Genomic DNA, 20,416 nt, shown 5'->3' on the forward strand with positions numbered 1-20,416 from the left:
ACTTGTTAACAACCTATCTCTAAAGTAGATCAATGTCACACGAATTAATTAATCATCTTAATTTATTACGTTTAATTTCGACGTTTCACCTTTAAAGTAAAGATCATAAAATAACTTTCCATTTTCTTACATTATTTCTTCATTCGGAACCAATGTTACGCGTAGTCCAAGTATATTTTCTTTTACGAGCTGATGAGCAATCATTCGCGTGTATGTCGCATACCTATAAATTTATTTCAGGTTCAATACTTTCAACATTTTAATGTTAACCGATACTGTTAATTGTTATATGATGATAGTGGTTACAGGTGACTGTAACCACTAAAGTAAACGATATTTTTTTACCAAACAGTTATACATACTGAAATTGAAATATTTAGAAAACTATGTATAATGCATTATTTCATTTATTTCGTAATTTTTACACTTCAACATTTCAAATTTATAAGCCTCATCATGATACAGCGACAAAGCATTCGTTCAGAGATAATTCATTAAATTTTCAATAATTTCATTGTCTTATACTTGCAAGAACGAATCTTGTTCGGTCGAAACATTCTTCCATTGTACACAAAATATGATACTGCATGTATTCGAATCTCAACAAAATCAAATATAGTCTCATCATTGGAGGAATAATACTTAGACTGAAATGTTGAAAAATTATGTTGTATAGTCTCCGAAACAGCCACTGACCATGTAAATCAATCTATTCACATATACTTAATCTGTTATTTTGCTTCAAATTTCAAGAAAAAACGAAGAGAATGAGTGTATGTTTTTATACATATAATCACGCCAAATTTGTCTATTACATAATAAATTGCCGTTCATTTAATGAATGAAGGTGATGGTAGCGATAACAATAGGCGATTATATGATGATGGTGATGAGAATGTTTATAGTAATGAGGTTGAGAATGAGAATGGTGATGATGATGGCTATGATGACGATGTTGATAGTTATGATGGTAGTAGTGATGATGATGATGATGATGATGATAATGATGGTAGTGGTGGTGGTGGTGGTGATGATGATGATGATGATGATTATGATGATGGTGGTGGTGGTGATGATGATAATGATGATGCTGATGCTGATGATGATGATTATGATGATGATTATGATGGTGGTGGTGGTGATGGTAGTGGTGATGATGATGATGATGATGGTGATGATTATGGTAATGGTAGTGATGATGATGATGATGATGATGGTGGTGATGATGAGGATGAGCAGGATGATGTTGATGATGATAAGGATGAAAAGAAGGAGGATGATGTTGATGATGATGACTGGAAGTACACGAGAGGCATGGAAGCGTCCGCTGAACTTCGAAACAGGTGATTACGAATTGATCTTACTTTTTATATAGTAGCAGGTTTTCAGTTAACACTTACATAATTTATGTAAAACGTTATGATCGTACGACGCTTTCAATTACCTATGATCCTGCTACATTTTCGATGTATCCATTTATTGCTCAACTTGTTTGAATTGCTGGTTATTCATTTTAATGCTAATAGTTGGAAAGCTTGATAAATTAAAGTTGTTAAAATTTGCAGATATTTTTTCTAATATTTGCATAAATTAAAATCATTGGTTGTTGGTGTTTAGATATAAATTAATAATATTTAATTTGCATTAATTTCTTTTCTCAAAGATTTTTTAATTGTCTCTTTATAATAAAAGATACAGACTTTAATGATATATTTACATTTTCATACTACACACGCAGTAGGACATTAATGGAAGTCTTGCATATTCAATGAAAATTGAATAATTCTCCGGCTAGGAGTATACGAGTTGTTATATTGAACTATTTTAAAAAATTAACAAATTAAAACAGTTATAGCTATTATGGTAAAAATAATACAGCTTATATAATCTTTACAAATCATTTTGCAAAAGATAATTATTCAGTAGTGCCACACGATTGATTTCAGTGTCCTACATGTTGCATACAATTATTTAACGTCCTATAAACAATTGCTAATTATACATATTTTTTTTAACAGTTTAGATGAATGAATTGCAGCTTAAATGCAGGATTGATTTTATGAAATTTTAAACCGATAACAACAGGAGAAGAAAAAACAAGAAACAGGATACGAGACATGTGAGAACCGAATGCAAAAATTGTGTACACAATAATGTGCGCATAAAAAGTTTGTAAAAAATGAGGACGATTTGAAAGTTTAGTTGTTTTCTGTAAGCATGCAGATTTATAACAAACAACGATCTTTTTCTGCTACTATTTCTTTTAATAAAGTTTTCTTATCTTCTCTTCTTGCAGGTGTTGCTTATCATTGTATCTAGCTGATCGTTGGTCAAGTATGCAAAAACTGTTATTTTTAGTGCATAAAGAAGAAAAAGATTGGAAATAAAATAAAATGAAACGCTTAAAAATTAGAGAAATTGGTCATTATTATACTATGCTGCATAAAATTAAAAGGTACCCTGTTTTTTTATTCCTTAATACTTATATTACATTTCAGTGCAAATACAGAGTTTATAAATGTTATTTCTGTGTAGGGGAATATGCAGAAGAAGGCTGAAATGTCGAATATAAAAAAAATCACATAGTGGAATGTGGTTAACGACAGATAAAATTTCTAAAATAAAATAACCTTTGAATATGTAATAATGATGGCTGGAATAATATTTTTATAATATTTTTTGTCATATTATTGTTGAAAACCTTTCCTTAAGAATTTTTCCATATACTGAACATTATTTAAGCCGAGAGAATAAATGAAGTTGGTTTCAAATATTTCGTATTATAAATTTACATGTATCCTGTACCATTATCATATAATACGTCGAATGTTTTATTTATAATACCTGATGAATAATCAATATTGAATTATAAATGGTTGTAATAAATGACATTTCTATTTATATAAAAAACATTCGTACATTTCTGTACGAAAATACTTCATATGCTTAACTCATTATTTATCATAAACACACTGGTATTCGGTGTAAAAACAGAAACGTGTTATGCTAAGTATTCAAACAAAATTAAAATGGACGTATCAAAGTTCAAAAAAGAAAGTTAAAGTCATGTAATTAATAAATTCTAATCGGGAAATTTCCAAGTAAAAAAATAGTTAACGATTAATAATGCTGTTTATTAATTTATTATTTTAACAACAATTTATTATTTATTTTTAAAAATGATAAAAATTCATCGATACAAAGTCATATATAAATAAAATTTGATTTTTGAACTTTGATCGCTTTCAACTATACAGACGCTTGCTACGTAAAGAGAATAATACAAGAGTAAACACACTGACGAGGTTAAGGTATATAAACTGCGACCAGAAGCGGTGGGACTGGTTGTAGTATGCTTACAGATTGTTGTTAACTTATCGATGTATTTGATTCATCGAGTGGTGGATTGGTGGGTTGGTGGACTTTTGTGGACTCGCCCCACTACCTGTTCACCTTTGTATCTAAAGTGAGCGTAGAAAAATCAAGTTCCTCGGAAAAAAATAATTCAGTTTTTGCTTTGTCTCGTGTAACAGGAATAATGGCACCAGCATTAAGTAAATTTGCATCCAAGCCTACTCTGGCTGGTGTCTGTGCATTAACCGCTTTAATATGGATTCTGAAAAAAAGAGGCAAGAAACAGATCGTAAAATGCAGGTAAGCTATGCATATACATACATTACATACATTACATATCTGAACTCTAAAACCAGAGTGGAGTAAGCTCTGTTTTTTAAAAATCGTACAAATTATTTCTAAACAATTAAGATTATAATGCAAAGATGATATTAAGTCTATCTTGTTTCAAGGCTTTTGTATTTTCCATTTGATCTCTTTTAAAGCTTAAGAAGTACAACTTTTAAAACATTAGATTGAAGCTACTGTTAAGATATTTATCACTTATTTATTTATTTATTTCATAGAAATGTGTGGCCTGCCAATGACATTCAATATGTTATTAAAGAGGTAACGAGATAACATTTTAATAACAAAATACATAATTATATTTGATACTAAAATAATTATTTTATAGGAAAAACCAAAAAATCCAAAAGCTTACGTAAATGCAAGATTTTTTCGACAACTACGTCAATTACTTAAAATAGGTATACCTTCCATTGTCTCTGCTGAATTTGGATTTGTTCTTCTTATTGCTGTCTCGCTTATCACAAGATCTGCTTGCGATCTTTGGATGATAAATATAGGCACTTTAATCGAATCGTATGTATTATTGCCTATCAGTTTTTACAATGTCCATCAATCATGATAAAATTTTGTACAGTTAATTCTTTCTAGGTCAATTGTTAACATGGATGTACCTGTATTCAAAGGAAGATTACTAAAATTCGTAACTCTACTACCTTTGGTGAGTGAATATAATCGATCCAAAATTAGGTTAAAGTTGCTTTCATAGGCTGCTAATAAAATCTTTTCATTCAGGCTGCCAAGCAGCTTTATTTTCTTACGAATTGGAAGAAATTATTGATATGATCTTCCATGATTATATTTATTTAGATATCTGTTGTGAACAACGTACTGAAATATGGTATATTCGAAATGAAGTTGAGGTTACGTACAAATATCACGCGAAATTTAATGGACCAATATCTCAAGTAAGTTAAATCTTTTGTTTATTTAGTAACCAAAATAATTCAAATCAGAGTTTTACAGCGAGTACACTGATGATACTTGTGTTTCCAATTGTTTCAGAGGGTTTACATATTACAAGATGAGCAATTTAGACAGTCGTATAGCAAATCCGGATCAACTTTTAACTACCGATGTTGATAAATTTTGTGAGAGTTGTACAGACCTCTACAGTAATGTTGCAAAACCTTTATTAGATATTGTTATCTACGTTTATAGGCTTACAACTAACCTTGGTGGCCAGGTGCGTTTATTTAAATAATTTTAATATATTTTTAATATAAATAATATATATTACACTTTATAGACACCAGTAATTATGCTTTCCTATCTTGTATTTGCTGGCATGGTATTGACTCATCTTCGTAAACCTATCGGACAAATGACAGTAAAAGAACAACGACTCGAAGGTGAATATCGTCACATCAATTCACGTTTAATTACAAATTCCGAGGAAATTGCATTTTATCAAGGAAATAACAGAGAAAAATTGACTTTATTAACTAGTTTTCATAAACTCGTAAGTTGTTTAAAATATACAAATTAATTAACTTGCCAAAATTTTAACTTATGATGTAATAAAGTGTTTGTTGTAGGTGACGCATCTTCGGAAGTGTTTGGAATTCAAAACGTTGATAGGAATAATAGATAATTTTGTTGGCAAATGTAAGAATAGAACATAATCGATATGTAATTGATTATTCATAAATGATAACCTTTAATTTAACCTCTAATTTCTTTTTCCAGATACGGCAACGATAGTTGGTTTCTATGCAGTCAGCATACCATTTTTCCAAAAAAATCATCCTGTTCTTTCGGGAACAGCTGATCATCGATTTAAAAATTATTATACCTATGGTAGAATGTTAGTGAAACTTGCAGAAGCTATAGGCAGACTAGTTCTAGCTGGAAGAGAATTGACCAAACTAGCAGGATTTACCGCTAGAGTCACCGAAATAAAGGATGTTCTGGACGATTTAAATGCTGGAAAATACGAGAGGACCATGATATCCGATTTTAAAGACGAACCGATCGGAAATCCTGGCGAAGGGAAGATAGTTACCAAAGATAATGTTATTCGATTCGATCGTGTACCTCTAATAACTCCGAACGGAGATATTCTTATCAGAGAACTATCGTTTGAAGTAAAATCTGGAATGAATGTATTAGTATGCGGACCAAATGGTTGTGGAAAGAGTTCTCTCTTCAGAATTCTTGGAGAAGTAAATTATGTTTTTTATTGTTATTACTGTTTTAATTATAGTATGTATCAACATTTTTGATGATATAAAATTACTAATAATTAATTAAAACAGTTATGGCCAGTTTGGAGTGGAACAGTTACGAAACCTCCTCGTGGAAAGCTCTTTTATATACCGCAACGTCCTTACATGACGTTGGGTACTCTAAGAGATCAGGTAATTTATCCACACACGAAGGAGGAAATGATGAGACGCGGGAAAATGACGGACAACGACTTAAAAAAATTATTAGATCTTGTACAGTTGAGCCATCTATTAGAAAGAGAAAATTTCGCGAACAGCGAAGGACAAGGTTGGGATGTTGTGGCTGACTGGATGGATGTTTTATCCGGTGGTGAAAAGCAACGCATAGCGGTAACAAGCATTTATCATAAAAAACATTTCGTTCTAAAATTGAATGAAACGTAAATATTGTTTTATACAGATGGCTCGACTTTTCTATCACCAACCACAATTTGCAATTCTCGATGAATGTACGAGCGCTGTCAGCGTTGATGTCGAAGATTCTATGTACTCGTATTGCAGGCAAGCAAATATTACGCTGTTCACAGTTTCGCATCGACGATCACTTTGGAAACATCACGAGGTATTGATATACAATGCAATACATATGTACATATATATTTATTTATTTATTTATTCATTAATTCATTAATTCATTAATTTATTCATTTCCAGTATTACTTACAAATGGATGGAAGGGGAAACTATGAATTCAAGGCTATTGAACCAGATACCGAAGAATTTGGGTCGTGAATGTTTGTGTCCCTTGCATCAAAAAGTACTTGCCAAAATGCAAGGGACGTGTATATTACGTTTCAGTAATTCAAATAATTTAACGTACATTCGTAGTGTGCAACATTATACAAGTTGAGTTACCTAACTCAACCACCATAAATTAATCGTAATCCGATAATTAAAATACAAATAGTTTAAGGTGATCGAGTCCGATAACTTACCTTGTACATGTATTATATGCATATTCCTTGTTAAATGTTGCACCGATTTACTAATATTATGTACATGATTGTATATTTTTATATCGATGTTTTTTCTTATAAAATACGAAAAATAACGATAGCAACATTAGTGTACATTACAATAGGCTTTAATATCGTTGGCCTATTCTACGAATACCTTCAAATATGTATATTGATACATAATTTTTCCTGTACCGTCAAAAGGTGGGAGGTTGTAATAACTATTTTTTTGTTACGAAAGATTAATCTATCGTACATGTAACGTATTTTTGATACTTATCGATTTTTTAAGATTTCATATCATTTGTATCATCAGCAGATGGTAAACACATAGATTACAAAATTAAACTACAAATATACGTGCATGTAAATACACGTATACATGAAAGAAATGATAATTTTTCAAATAATTTTCTATTTTAATAATATAATTATCGTTTGTTATGTGTAGATCACATCGAATAAGAATTGCAGAGTGATATATTGGATTGCTGGACAATAAGAACGTGTAATAAAGTTTATGAATATTAAATAACTGAACTAGATACCACATTAATAATAAGTTGTTTTATTTTAAAACCATCAACACGGTTTTTTACTAACAGATCTTGTTATTAATTACTTGGGATAAATATTTTGGTGCACAAGATAATAGTAACATGTCTCATTATAAACGCTACTATTCTATTATACTCCAATAATTATACTATAGAATTACAGGTATTATGGGTATTACTGTATTTTTATTCTTTTACTGTATTATTTTATCGTTTTATTATACTATAAAAATTAGTATCGAGTGATGCTCATAAAATATCGTGTGCGTCGTTTAAGTTTGGCGCCCGTTGAACTTCTAGCCGCCATATTAGTTAACCGTTGATCGGGTCGGAAAAGCTCAGCCGGGTCTGGGAATTGGGAACCTGGTAGAAGTCCGGGGTCTCGGTTATTCAGTTGCTAGTCGTTGACGGTAGGGGCACGAATGGGCGAGGGATTGTAAGTGGTGGAGCGTGCATGAAAGAGATAAGAATAAAGCAAGGTATATCGGGGAAAAAAAAAGGAAGAAATCTTTTGTATGCATGTGTGTCAGAGTGGTAAAAAAGTAGTGGTAGTGAAAAAAACGACGTAAACCGTAACTGGATATTTTGGTGAAACCAATTGGCAGTGTTTGTACGTGTATGCGAGGATCTCATAAATCGCACAAGTAATTATCCTTTCTCTCCGATTTATCTTTATCTCCCTTTCTCTCTCGTCGCTACCTATCTCCACCTATCTTTTGATCGGGTCGTTTTTTATTCTCATCTTTCTCTCCCGTTGTACTTCCTTGAGTCGTTCCTCGTGGCGTGCGCGTTCCCGAAAGTATCGTGGCTAAACCTTCGACGACACTGCGGTCGGGCAACGCGGACGAGTGCGTCTCGGACAGCTAGGACGCCGGGAGCACAGGTGCAGGCGCGGGTGCATGTATATAGTTGTGGGCGACGCGGAGACGTGAGCTGGAACAAAGTACGTGTGCGAAGTTGGCGACACGGTTTCGACAGTGTCGGTAGTTACTGTAACAGAATGGACGGTAGCACGGGTCCTCCGTCGGATGTGACGGCAATGGGAAGTGAAAACGATGAAGGATCGAAGGCACAACGAGACATCGACGATACTGTCACTTCTGTCTCGTCCAAATCGGTCACGTCCACGTATTCTATGACGCAGTCCGATCAGCCAACGGAATATCACGGTCAAGATTCGATAAGACCCGGTTCAACTTCTCCGCACCCTACAACCTCACCGTCTTCGCCTTTGTCGTCATCGTCGTCGACGTCGGCGTCGTCGTCGTCGTCTTCGTCCTCGTCCTCGTCCTCGTCCTCGTCGTCGTCGTCGTCGTCGTCCTCGTCGGCGTCAGCGTCAGCGTCAGCGTCGGCGTCGTCGTCATCGTCGTCGTCGTCGCCGTCACCGTCGTCGTCATCGTCGTCATCGCCGCCGCCATCGCCGTTATCCTCTTCGTTGTCACTGTTGCCGCCACTGCAACCGGGGTGTGGCTGCCTTGCTGCCACTGTCCTCGGATCCGATGAAGTTACCATTAGCATCACGCCGACCACCGGTGGACAATTTGACCTTACCGTCGATCGTACCGACACCATAGAGAATCTCAAGAAACTCATCTCGAAGAGGTTGAAAGTCTCCAAAGAACGCATTTGTTTATTACATCGTGAAAGGTTGGTATTCGAAATGGTATTTGAATATGTATTGTACGTGCTTATCGTTGCTCGATTATTTCGAAGTCCTGACTTCTTTCGATTAAAAGACGATCATAAACGAAAAAAGAGGATCGTTCGCCCCCTTGAGCCGAACAAGCACGATGAAAAAAATATTCATCGAGTTCGCAGGCGTTCGGTCCTGCAGCGAATGCAAGATCGACTTGACAGTAAATACATAGATGTTTTTTTAGCCAGGCCTTTTTAAATCGTTTAAATAAAATTTTTGCGAATGCAGGAAAAGTAGAGTGAGCGAATCTTGAAATGTTAGGAATTTACAAATTCCATCTTTTACAAACGTTGAAAAGCTCACGTTTTTAAATTCGTGTTCTTTTTTGTGTGTAAATTCCCGAATTTCTAAAATGCTAAATTAAAAAATGTTCGAAAGTTCAGATTTAAAATTTCCATATTTTCTGCATTAGTCGATGGAAGTATCATATTTCTAATGCGCGTGGTGATCACGTTCACAATTTTTTTCTCCAAATAATAACAGGAATGTTGAAATTTTTTATCGTGGCGCCCTCACGAAGTAGCGCACCGGGCTATCGTCTGCCGGCGTTGAACGAATGGCGTTTACTCTGTCGGTTTCCTGTCCACAGCACCCGAATATTGCGAACGAACAGACGTTTTGCTCGTGCTCGTTCACGCTCGTTCGATTAGGTGAAGTCGGTCCTTATATACGCTCCTTGATAGTCGATAAATCGATAATGCGTCATAGGTCGATCCTTTTGTTAGCTTGTCGAAATAGTCGCGGAGTCGATCAGGTGTAGACCTCGGTTTGTGCTTTCTTCGTATAAAAACAGAAGAAAGAAAGAGAAGACGAACTGGTAGACGAACGCGAGCACGAGCATTATTGTGTCGCCGTGCACAGCGTATGTAGTTCGAGAGGTGTAACAGTAAGAAGAAAAACAGTACCGACGCGATGAAAGAAAAAGAGAGAGTGGGCATAATATTTGTAGGCGTCGTGGGGGCCACCGCACGGACTGATCCTCCTCTTTCCTGCGAGCACGCGAGAGAAACATGGTGGAGAGAGGAAGGTTGGCATACCATAGACTTCGGAGTAGGAGGTGGTGGAGGTGGTGTAGTAGGTAGAATATCTCGGGAATCGCGTTCTCGTAAAGTGGAACGGTGACAGCCCTCTGCAGTGAGCGCCAGAAGAAGAAAGAGAAACAGTTGGACATAAAAGACGACGGGGGCTGGCTATTCCCGTACGACGACGTACGTAACGCGTCGCAAAATTCTTTTTCTCTTTCTCTTTATCTTTTCTGGTTGCTTCATCGCAGCCTCTCTTGTCTTTGGCAATAATCGGACAACGATAAAACAACTTTATGATCCGTAATCGTGAAACTGTTATGCTCTTATCCGGTCGAAGAGAATGCAAAAAAATGTTCGATGATCTTGCGAATCGTAATGCAAAGCTATTTAAAACTTTCGAGAAGATTTTTAAATGTCCTTAGTTCAGTTTTCGATTAATCTGTAAGATTAAGTATTGTCGAATTCGAGGAGATGCGGTTGCAAATAGGAATAAATACATAAGTACCTATTTCTATGCGTTCGCTTGTGCTTGCCCGGCCAGTTTCAGACGGAGGTAACAAACGCCAGTTCCGCTCCACGCATTTATTATTATGTACATGTGTGTTCGGTTTAGCATGGCAGTATAAAGAACACGTGCACACGAGGAATCGTTCGTGTGCACCCTGTTTATCTTTCTCCGTTTCACTCCATGGCTGCTTAGGCATATACGCGTATCGCGTTAAACGCACAATTATAGACCGACGCAACAATTTTAATTAGTAATGTTATTTGTCAGAAAGCGATCTTGTAAGAATTTTCAAAATCAGCTTCGATTCATGTAAAATTCGTTGACTTATTAAGCGCGTATCACCTATAAGCGTAAGTCCTATATACCAATTAGAGTCATCCTTCGACACACAAAGACCGAAGTTTTTCGTGCAAATATCTACTACCGTTGCACGAAACCCTATCGTTGTGCTCGGTTTCTTGCGGAAGATAAATAATGTTACTAGTTTATATTGAAATGTTTTTTGTCAGACGATTTGTAGAGTAAATCGAGGGAGATTTAATTGTGAAATAGAGGTATTTGAAAATCGAGCAATCAAAAAGAGACATTATCGACGATATCTCGTTTTACGTCAGCATTTTTCGTAAGGAAATCGGCAGTGCGAGCGTTGGTAATTAGCGAAATAATTTGTTGCGAAGGAAATGCGTATTCCTTTCACGCGAATAAGGTAGCCGATTAATGTCAGAGAAACAATAATTAAGAAAAACTCTACAGCATGATCTACCTTTTGCGACTGATTCTTCTGTGATTTATCTGGTTTCTGCAACGAAAGCGTCCGTTTATCCGCTTTCAAACAAACAGTTCATGTTTTCGTTGACTTATCCAAATGCGATAAGGGAAGTTAAAAGACGAATACGAATCTGCGCGTTTAACCTATCAATTGTATAGCTATTGTTTGAGAAATTATATACGCGTTTCAGTCGTTTTTCGTGTAATATCTGAATTAATTGCGTTAGCTGCATGGGCAAAGATGAAGGTCGTGGACCTTTATGCTCGATCGTCCCAGGATCTTGACGAAACCGTTAAGTTCGTTCGAGTCGATGCGAGTGGCGCCAGGGTCACAACTGAAATTTTCTTAGTTACGCCACCCTCGCACTTCCGTTGCTAATCTTCAGGATTCGTGATCGGTAGAAGCGGTCCTTAGATTATGTTTGTTTGTTCAAACTTCTTTAGCGCGGATAAAGATTTCTCTGATAGAATTCGATTAAATGAAAAATGAAATGTCTCGTAGGGAAAGTTAAACGTTCTAAATCGATATCAATGTTGGACGAGATATCGTATTGCCTTATCGCTCGAATGTTGTATCCTTATGTTCGTTTCTTCTCTTGCTTTCCACGTGATCGTGATGACTAACGTGAGTGTCATTGAGATTTTCCAAGTGTCAAGTCTGTGTACGTTGTAATTTACGTAAGAACGTTTGAAATTCTAAGAATACTGTCCCGATTGATAGTACGCTCCTAGATAGAACAGTTAAAAATAGACCCTAGTCGAGAGTTGTTTTTCTTTTTTTTTTTTTTTTCCTAATAAATAACGATTATCGGTGAGCTCGTAAAGAAAGAAATACTTTGACGCGAATACATTTTCTCCGATAACGCGAATTCGCGCGGTACAAATTGTCGCGTGAAATCGATCTAATTGGTAAAGATTTTCGATGTAATTTTCAAATTGGTGTTTTAGGCAGTTACGCGAAGGAACGCTGGAGGAAAATCGTTTACAAGATGGCAGTCGACTTACGTTACTACCGAGTGTTGAAACCGGCCTTTTGGTAAGTTATATTTATCTAGTATCGGTAATCTAGCATATTGGCACATTATTAGCAGCATCTGTTTTCTTAAGAAGAAAACCTTATTATTGGTCCCACCTTGAAAAATAATGTAATTTACACAGGAACTTTCGAAGCTGCTTTTAGAAGATGTTTCTTCGAAATATTTTACCGCTACTTTCATATCCAGGCTGGTAACAATCGAATAATAGCGATATCGAAAGCGCTCGTATTTAATTGTACGTATTTGGCATATTCGTTGGATCGCATCCACAAGTACAACCCTGATTCTAGATGGTTCGTCTCGAAAGCTGTTCTCTGCTTCTCGGCCGATGGAAGATGCGTGAAACAGGAGTTGCGTTGTAAAAGGGGCAGAGAACGTGCACAAAGTCGGGATCCGGACAAACGCCGTTAGCTCCGCTGTTCGTGTATCATCGGGTCACTTAGTTTCTCGGTCATCGTATTAGTCAACACTTTATTTTCCGATACTATTGTGCTACATCATTTCTATCGATCTTGTGTGCCACGCAACGAATCCTTTAATGTTTCTAACCATTTCATATCTCTACTAACCGTTTCGCGTTACGATTCGCAACATAATCTCGAAAAGATATCCCTAAATCGCTAACTTCCTTTTCTTCATTTTGTTGCAGTACCATTCCTGTGCACCACCTAATCCCTTCTACAAACGGAGATGTTTTTTGCGTTAAGGACAGTCGTTAAAAAAAGAGTATCGTATAAGAGTATAATTTGTTTGATGGCTTTGTCGCGTTGCTTTGGTATTTATCAGGAGCTTTGGTGGATCGCCAATGGAAGGAAAAATTGTCCAAAGGATAATCGTGCTTTAACGGTAAACGAAAAGTGGAAGAATCAAGTGTCTCTGCGTAGTTACGCGATTTGAATCGATAAAAACGAAGGTTCTCGTCCGTGCACCACACCGGTGCACACGCATACGAAGGATGTACGCCGTACGGAGTCTCTCGTTCAAATAGGGTATACAGAGAGTAGAGAGTATAGAGTATAGAGTCTAGCCCCATATCCGAGAGGTTCTGGCAACAGCGCACCGCGGGTCCTTATCGCGACCGAGACTCGTTCGCATGGCTGTCAAGGGGACCGCCCGCTCGAGTCTCGGTCAGCCGCAGTCAATTTTAAAGTGTGCTCGTGTGTCGTGTGTCTCGTGTAGGTATACGTGGCGAACTCCGTCCACGATCACTGCCGTATACTGGCTATATACGCCCCATTCTTTCGTGGGTGGTTACGAAGAAACGGGGCGAGACCTACGCCGGTTTTGCATGACATAGTTGGCTAGCCTGATCGAATTTTCTCTACCGAAGTATGCGCCTTCCAATCGACGCCTCTTTTTTATTCTGATCGTCCTTTCTTCTCGGAACTTTCTTCTCGAAAAACAAAAATTAACTAACCGAACGTAAACTGCACTTTTCCTATATACACCTCTCTTTTATACGATCGAATTCTTCTGGCAAACTTCTACTCCTGTAGTCTCGTCAACGATCATATTACGACAATACGAAAGGAAATTTCGTTATAGAGATAAGGATCTTTCGCTTTCATTCGTACACGCGTGCGTACTACTCTCCATTAATCGTGAAAACCTTTTCGGATATGGGATTTCTTGATCGTGAATATCAGTTGATGTAGCAATTTATATCGAGACAGTTGATAGGTTTAAAGTTTGATAGACAACCGGGATTAACTCTAAACTGACTCTTGAAGTTCTATCGATCGCTTATGGAAATTCTGTAGCGGTACTCGGTGCTTTCACATTATCACCGGAAGTGGTACGCGTCCAAAAACGGTATTAAGCGATAATTGGATAGCACGACACGGTGCTTTGATATATTGTTTCTGCAGCTGGCACAATTAATTGTTGCAGACGTTGCTAAGCGAGCCGACTAATCTGTGCATCGAATGCTATCGCGCGCGGACGCGAACGCGGACCAAATTATGGATAGTTTTAAATAACGAAAACTATATGAGAATGTAATGACGTGACGAAACAGCGAATATCTTGCACACCGATTCCTCCTACAAAAAATATACATATATTAAAGCTTATGCATCATAAATGATACTCGCACATTTTTATATCGTTCATCTTTATTTAATCCGTCTCCCTTCAACGCTTCTATCCGTGACCTTTTTTATATCGCAGATAGTTGTACTTGCACGTGTACGAGGGTGGCCCCGACTGGTTCGATCCTAGAAACTCTAACTCGTTGGCATTAACATAATTCATCGTTTATGCGTTGTTTAGCATCTTCTCTAATATTTCCAGTCGACACGTGGTGCGTACATCCACAAGAAGTGCCCTGTAGAATTTTCTATCGGAGCGAATTTCAGGTTTGTTCGTTCTTGATCAAAGGATCAATTTATTTTGCATCCTGTACGAGATGCCATAGATTTCGAACGAGTAAGAGATCGTGTACTTAGAATTCTTGGTGATAGCAGTTTACACTTGGAGCGTGGTACCGTTCACTCCTTCGACAGTGACCACGAAACTTCTGTTCTGTATTAAGCACGATCAACAAGTGGTTTTTTCCACTTGAAAATGAAACATTTTGAAAAATAATGTCTAATATAGACCAATATAGGATAATATACATAGATCTGGTTCACCTGTTACTACGTATCGACTAAAGTAATGTAAAAGTAAAAGTTTATAGGGACATTACCCCCACTTATGAACAAGTAAAGAAGCATTGTACGGCTATGACGACAAGTTAGGTCCATTCATCGAAGCCCCCATTTCCTGCAAAATGAACGTACGCAAATCGAATTACCGAATATATGATGACCGTCAGTGAAAGGAAGTCTGTTAGGTGTACCGAGGGATGCCTAGCTGTGCCGTCAAGGGTCTGAGCCGCGGTTCCGCGAGGTTTCCTCTCTTCTGCAGGTCTTCTCGCGTTTCCATCTTTCGTTGTAGACTCATCGATTCAACCTGATCTTGACTCGTTGGATGAATAGGCTATCGAGAAGAAAGCGTTCTACTAATATTCGGAACACCTAAAGACGGCAGGGAATATTTATTTAGGATTTATCTAGGATTTTCCGATCAATTATAAACGATGCAACAATAAGCAGAAAGAGGGGCACGTTAATGTCCTTCGATAGTTTCGAATTCGATTCGGTTTTTTCCTAACTAAAGTTTCATAACTTTCCAAAGAATTTATTAACGTTTCCATCGGAAACTTTCTTCTAACAAGAATCGTAAAATTGACCGAGTTGTTGATGGTTAATCGAGCGTTCCTCGCTGTACGGCTTCATTTTAGATCTCGAAAGCACTGCCTCTTATCCTGTAAAAGTATTTAAACGGCATTTAGCGAAAAACACTGTATTCGATTCTATCATAATTGCATACTTTCGATCACAGGATCAATCGGCTAAACATTCTAACGCGTTTTTAATTTCTAATTAAAACGAAAACATTAATTGGACGAAGAAAAGTCAATTACGATTTACTCCTAATTATCACGAATATTTTCAGGCACAACGACCGGAACAGAGTGTGATGCAAGCACTGGAGAGCCTAAACGATTCTCAGGTGAACGATTTTTTATCCGGCAAGGCTCCATTAAACCTCACTATGCGCCTTGGAGATCACATGATGCTGATACAATTACAACTATCTACGGTACCTTCGCCGACCACTAATCAAGCGACCAACAATACGACTGGATTGACCATCGGTGGAAATAGCTCGAATGGATCTAATTTGCCTACCAACCACGTTTCAACCTCTCTTCAGAGCAGACGATCTACCGTTCTGGCTGCTCGATCGACGAGTACCTCCTCGACGAAATTACAGAATGGCAGTGCAGCTGCACGAACCTCGTCTTTGATAAGCAGCTTGGCATCGGCGTTGCACGCAGCCTCTAGTTGCAGTACTAGTTTGTCGACGGCCACTACGACGACCAGTCCTGTTTGTTCCAGTCGTGCAACTACCGCCCCCTCTGTGTCCCCCACGCCATCTTATTCCTCGATCAGTCCGCCGTATTCATCTTTCTGCGCTAATCAGTCGTCACAATCCACGCGTACCAGCTGCAACCATGGTTCTGTCTCGCCCAACAGCAATTCCAGCGCGTGTCAGTCTTGCCTTCTGTATCACCACCATCATCACCATCATCATAGTCACCATTATCATCATCACCATCACCATCATCATCATCATTCGAGAAACAAATCTACCACCTCATCCAACACCTCCCAGTCAACCTCTTCCATCGACCATTTCCAACAATCTACCTCTATCGGCGATGGCTGCATGGACTCGATACCCTATAACATCACCCCGCCAAGGAAAAAGCTCAACACGGGTCATCACCATAGCCAACAGTCGATGAGCGGTACGAACTCTTTAAGGAGTACTGCCGTGGACGGAGATCCTAGTATACAGAGCCCTACCTCCTCCTTGGTGGAGCAAAACTCGAAAGCTGCGACCCTCGACACCAGGGCACTGGTCGAAGCTTCCCGTAATTTGACGCAGAAACTGAAGCAGCTCTCCTCTGAGGTACTCACCTCGCGGGTCGACCTCGCAGAGGTACATTATTACCGATGCCAGTTCCCCCCTGTCTACCACTGTTTCATATATATGTATATATTTTTTTAAACAACGCGTATATTAAGGATCTACGAGAATTTCGAACGAATGCTAATATTAATATTAATTTTGTTGTCAGTCTTAATTGGACTTACCTTAGGCCTTTGCACAGCCTTTAACGAACAGTACAAGATTATTATGGACGCTCTTAGATCCTTCAATAATATTTTCTTTTATTCGATTCAATTTAATAATATAATACTTGTTGGTAATCTTAAACGCCGTTTAAGCTCCGCGCGCCGAATATCGTTTAACAAGTGTGTTTAATTTTATATCGGTCGATACGTTATTTGACCAAAGAAATTAATTCTATTCAATTTTTGAATTTAGGAAAATGCAAGACGTAGACAAGGTGCAATAATAGAGAGTATGCATCACCATGGAAAAGGTGTGTACTCCGGTACATTTAGCGGAACTCTGAATCCGGCTCTTCAGGATAGACATGGACGTCCAAAGCGAGACATAAGTACTATTATTCACATTCTGAACGATTTGCTGTGTGCCACGCCGGCAGCTACGACAGGTCATTACAGGCATCATCATAGGCATTCTAGCGGTCGTCAACAATCTCTAACGTCTGCATCCTCCGGTGGAACGACGACCGTAAATGGTACATCAACGTCCATTGGTTGTCACGATTCCCCTACACCTGGATATTCTACCGGTACCGAATCTTCTTAGTACTGTATTTAATTAATATTCAGCATAATCAAATGTTCCTAGTAAATTTATAAAATTAAAGTTGATTTCAAGGATTTCCTTCGTGCCCAAAACTCATATTCTACGTAATAGCTAACCTAATATTTCATTTCTGCTCGTTTCCTTCTCAAATTATTATTATTATTCTATGTTATTATTATTTTATGCTATAGAAGAACTCTCGAAAGAAAACGAAGCAACTAAAGGAAAGATGAGACGGCTGCGTTTAGTGATGGAACAACGACGCGCCAAGAGAAGAGCCAGAAGACAAGCAAGAGCAGCACCCTATACCACGCAATGGGCCGCGGTTACGCCAGATCCTGATCCAAATCATGATCCAAATACGTCTACTACCGCTACCACGAATTCGACGGAACCACAAAATGAACCAGAACTACAGCCATGTAGTCCCGAACCGGTTGTAGCTTAAACGCGGTATTCGTTAATCGATAATCCTAAGTAGTATCGCCTTGTATGATACATGCAACCAGTTTTTAACTAGCGCACTGATTTATTCAAAGATAACGGTAAACATGATCGCTTTTACGCGTATATACCTTTTCACTATGAAATTTTCTTTTATACAAATCTCGTTTTCACACTTTGTTATACCCGACGCGTATACGCGAGTGAAACGTGTTGCGTTTTCAAATTACATTGATACATATGAATCGTACAATCGGAAATATCGACTGGTATTTATCGCGCGATGTATGTTTCATTGACAGAGAGACTATTAAAAAAACAACATAATGCTACGATTGTGCGCCACAACATTCTATACGCATAATTTACAGTATTGTCATATGATGTGTAACTCCAATCCAAATGTAATTTTGAATTGGACATCGCGTAGTTCGACGAATTTCGTTGATCGAAAGCAAGGGATAACAAACATTTTAGCAATATCATAACGCGCGCGCGCGTCATCCGTAGTCACAGTAATAGAAATTAATAAATAGGAAGGAAAGTTTCATGGGAAATGTGCGCGGCACGCTGGAAATTCGCATGCTATTTAATAGAGGAAATCGTAACATGAAACTATTTAAATTACATTGACAGTGTTTGGCTATTACTCAGGACTTGATCATAGCTGACAATAATTCGACGAATGAATCAGTGTGACCAGTATGTACGCCTATATAATAGATCGATTACGTACAAGGGAGACGCGATGAACAAACAGAAGAAGCCCATGAAAAGAACAATGGTACGTTAAATAAAGACGTCGATAGACTTATTTCGGACTAGAACAAATGAAATCGTCATTTTTATCGTTGGATATCAAGTTTGTCGGTATTGGCGCATACTCAAATGAATAGCAAACACGAGTAGAATTTTAAACACTCACGAGTCGCAAATTACGGGAAAGACTGTTATAAAAGCAATGTTATGCTGTTTATGCGCGATAACCATAACAAGACATTGCAGACCTGTTACGAGAAAATGAAAAAATTCGTTTTCCGAGTAAGAGCTATATTTCTTTGCCGTCGACTGATCAATCTATATCACATTAATTGAATGTACAACGGTTCAAACTCGCGGTATATCAACGCTCTAGCGTACCGTAACCTAGACATATTTTTTTCTATAATGCTTTAGTTTATCGATGAAAAAGGAATACATCTTAATAGATTAACATCGATTCCTTGTACTTCCTCTAGTAATGTAGTTCAGTATTGTGATATCGATCTATCAGTCGCGTATTAATAGTTTCATATCAGTTTTGGTATACGTGTACAAATTGAAATTGATTGGGATTTACGAAATCGTAAGCTTGGTTGCTCTAAGGATCACCATGCGTTGTCACAATGACAAGAAACCAGAACTCGAAGCACGTGGATAAATGGTCCTATAGTTAGAACTATTAGATAATCCTATCGCATGGCTTCTATGCCAAAATTCATTTAAGTTTATTAGGTACTAAATAATATAATATTGTCTAATAGTATATTGCGCTAGGTTACTTAGGAGAAAAATTATTATTATTATTATTATTATTATTATTATTATTATTATTATTATTATTATTAATTACGATTATTATAATATTATCATTACTACGGCTACAGTTTTGCAAACTGGCTCAATACTGTAACATATGATTATCGAATTTTCTCGAGTACCAAAATAAATAAGATTGCTTGCTAAGCTAAGGAAAACAGAAGTCCATCTTTAGTATTGTTTAAACGTGGCATTGTCTGTTGAGTATTTGTTATTATTGTTATTACTGTTTATCACCTGTAAAATTCGCAGATATTGTTTCGTTCTACTTTATCGATCATTATTTTAGTATAAAAGTGACGAATTTCAAATGTTTTGTTTTAGATTATAAGAATATATGATTTAAGGAATTTAAAAAAAAGTACGAAATTTGATTAAAAAATTATTAATTTAGAAATTGTTTATTTAAATTATGTCTTGAATCACGTAAAGTTGTAGAAATTTATCGAAGCCTAAAAGTTATGGTTTTATGGTTTCTGTTATTAACAAATTGTTGTAGGTACACACTACACTGACTCCGTGACAATACAAACATTATTATGAAGAAAACGAATATCGTTATTTTCATTACGACAAATTATTACAGATGTTCCGCTCTTCAACAGACATATAATTCACTTGA

At 37.2% G+C, this 20,416-nt stretch overlaps 3 protein-coding genes and 2 long non-coding RNA genes across 10 annotated transcripts; 3 read left to right on the forward strand and 2 right to left on the reverse strand.

The window, feature by feature from the left end:
- The first annotated feature begins 106 nt into the window (after positions 1–106).
- On the forward strand, positions 107–2,675 carry LOC100883594 (uncharacterized). Its single transcript, XM_076541500.1, has 4 exons — positions 107–1,343; positions 2,019–2,211; positions 2,297–2,455; positions 2,536–2,675. The coding sequence occupies exons 1-2, from the start codon at positions 838–840 to the stop codon at positions 2,029–2,031; spliced, it is 519 nt and encodes a 172-aa protein (XP_076397615.1). The 5' UTR covers positions 107–837; the 3' UTR covers positions 2,032–2,211; positions 2,297–2,455; positions 2,536–2,675.
- Positions 2,297–3,044, reverse strand: LOC143266058 (uncharacterized). Its single transcript, XR_013041071.1, has 2 exons — positions 2,920–3,044; positions 2,297–2,844 (listed from the first exon to the last, which is right to left on the reverse strand). It is a non-coding gene; the product is annotated as an uncharacterized LOC143266058 (long non-coding RNA).
- Positions 3,045–3,326: 282 nt separating this feature from the next.
- On the forward strand, positions 3,327–7,448 carry Pmp70 (ATP binding cassette subfamily D member Pmp70). Of its 2 annotated transcripts, none has more exons than XM_012289431.2 (13): positions 3,327–3,466; positions 3,534–3,654; positions 3,921–3,963; positions 4,031–4,218; positions 4,294–4,363; positions 4,513–4,610; positions 4,708–4,888; positions 4,952–5,164; positions 5,241–5,310; positions 5,392–5,867; positions 5,961–6,260; positions 6,331–6,492; positions 6,585–7,448. In XM_012289431.2, exons 2-13 carry the CDS (start codon positions 3,539–3,541, stop codon positions 6,660–6,662), a joined length of 1,995 nt encoding a protein of 664 aa, XP_012144821.1. In that variant the 5' UTR covers positions 3,327–3,466; positions 3,534–3,538; the 3' UTR covers positions 6,663–7,448. The 2 variants fall into 2 exon arrangements, with proteins under 2 accessions (XP_012144821.1, XP_012144822.1); XM_012289432.2 differs by having other exon boundaries at positions 3,329–3,466; positions 3,510–3,654.
- Positions 7,439–15,980, reverse strand: LOC143266059 (uncharacterized). The gene is made up of 2 exons (XR_013041072.1): positions 12,646–15,980; positions 7,439–12,572 (listed from the first exon to the last, which is right to left on the reverse strand). It is a non-coding gene; the product is annotated as an uncharacterized LOC143266059 (long non-coding RNA).
- LOC100883704 (uncharacterized) lies at positions 7,597–20,347 on the forward strand. Of its 5 annotated transcripts, none has more exons than XM_012289424.2 (5): positions 7,597–9,090; positions 12,389–12,476; positions 15,979–17,031; positions 17,422–17,755; positions 17,964–20,347. In XM_012289424.2, exons 1-5 carry the CDS (start codon positions 8,444–8,446, stop codon positions 18,218–18,220), a joined length of 2,379 nt encoding a protein of 792 aa, XP_012144814.2. In that variant the 5' UTR covers positions 7,597–8,443; the 3' UTR covers positions 18,221–20,347. The 5 variants fall into 5 exon arrangements, with proteins under 5 accessions (XP_012144814.2, XP_076397597.1, XP_076397598.1 ...); XM_076541482.1 differs by having other exon boundaries at positions 17,967–20,347; XM_076541483.1 differs by having other exon boundaries at positions 17,422–17,701.
- The last annotated feature ends 69 nt before the right edge of the window (positions 20,348–20,416 follow it).

Source organism: Megachile rotundata, chromosome 16, assembly GCF_050947335.1.
Source record: "Megachile rotundata isolate GNS110a chromosome 16, iyMegRotu1, whole genome shotgun sequence".
NCBI lineage: Eukaryota > Metazoa > Arthropoda > Insecta > Hymenoptera > Megachilidae > Megachile > Megachile rotundata.

Excerpts from the sequence above, each read along its gene's own strand:
- LOC100883704 (XM_012289424.2), top strand. The coding sequence starts at position 8,444 with ATGGACGGTAGCACGGGTCCTCCGTCGGATGTGACGGCAATGGGAAGT. Across the intron at positions 17,032-17,421 it reads CGCGGGTCGACCTCGCAGAG|GAAAATGCAAGACGTAGACA; the intron begins GTACATTATTAC and ends TTTTGAATTTAG. Across the intron at positions 17,756-17,963 it reads TACACCTGGATATTCTACCG|AAGAACTCTCGAAAGAAAAC; the intron begins GTACCGAATCTT and ends TTTATGCTATAG.
- LOC100883594 (XM_076541500.1), top strand. The coding sequence starts at position 838 with ATGAATGAAGGTGATGGTAGCGATAACAATAGGCGATTATATGATGAT.
- Pmp70 (XM_012289431.2), top strand. The coding sequence starts at position 3,539 with ATGGCACCAGCATTAAGTAAATTTGCATCCAAGCCTACTCTGGCTGGT. Across the intron at positions 3,655-3,920 it reads AAACAGATCGTAAAATGCAG|AAATGTGTGGCCTGCCAATG; the intron begins GTAAGCTATGCA and ends TTTATTTCATAG. Across the intron at positions 6,493-6,584 it reads CACTTTGGAAACATCACGAG|TATTACTTACAAATGGATGG; the intron begins GTATTGATATAC and ends ATTCATTTCCAG.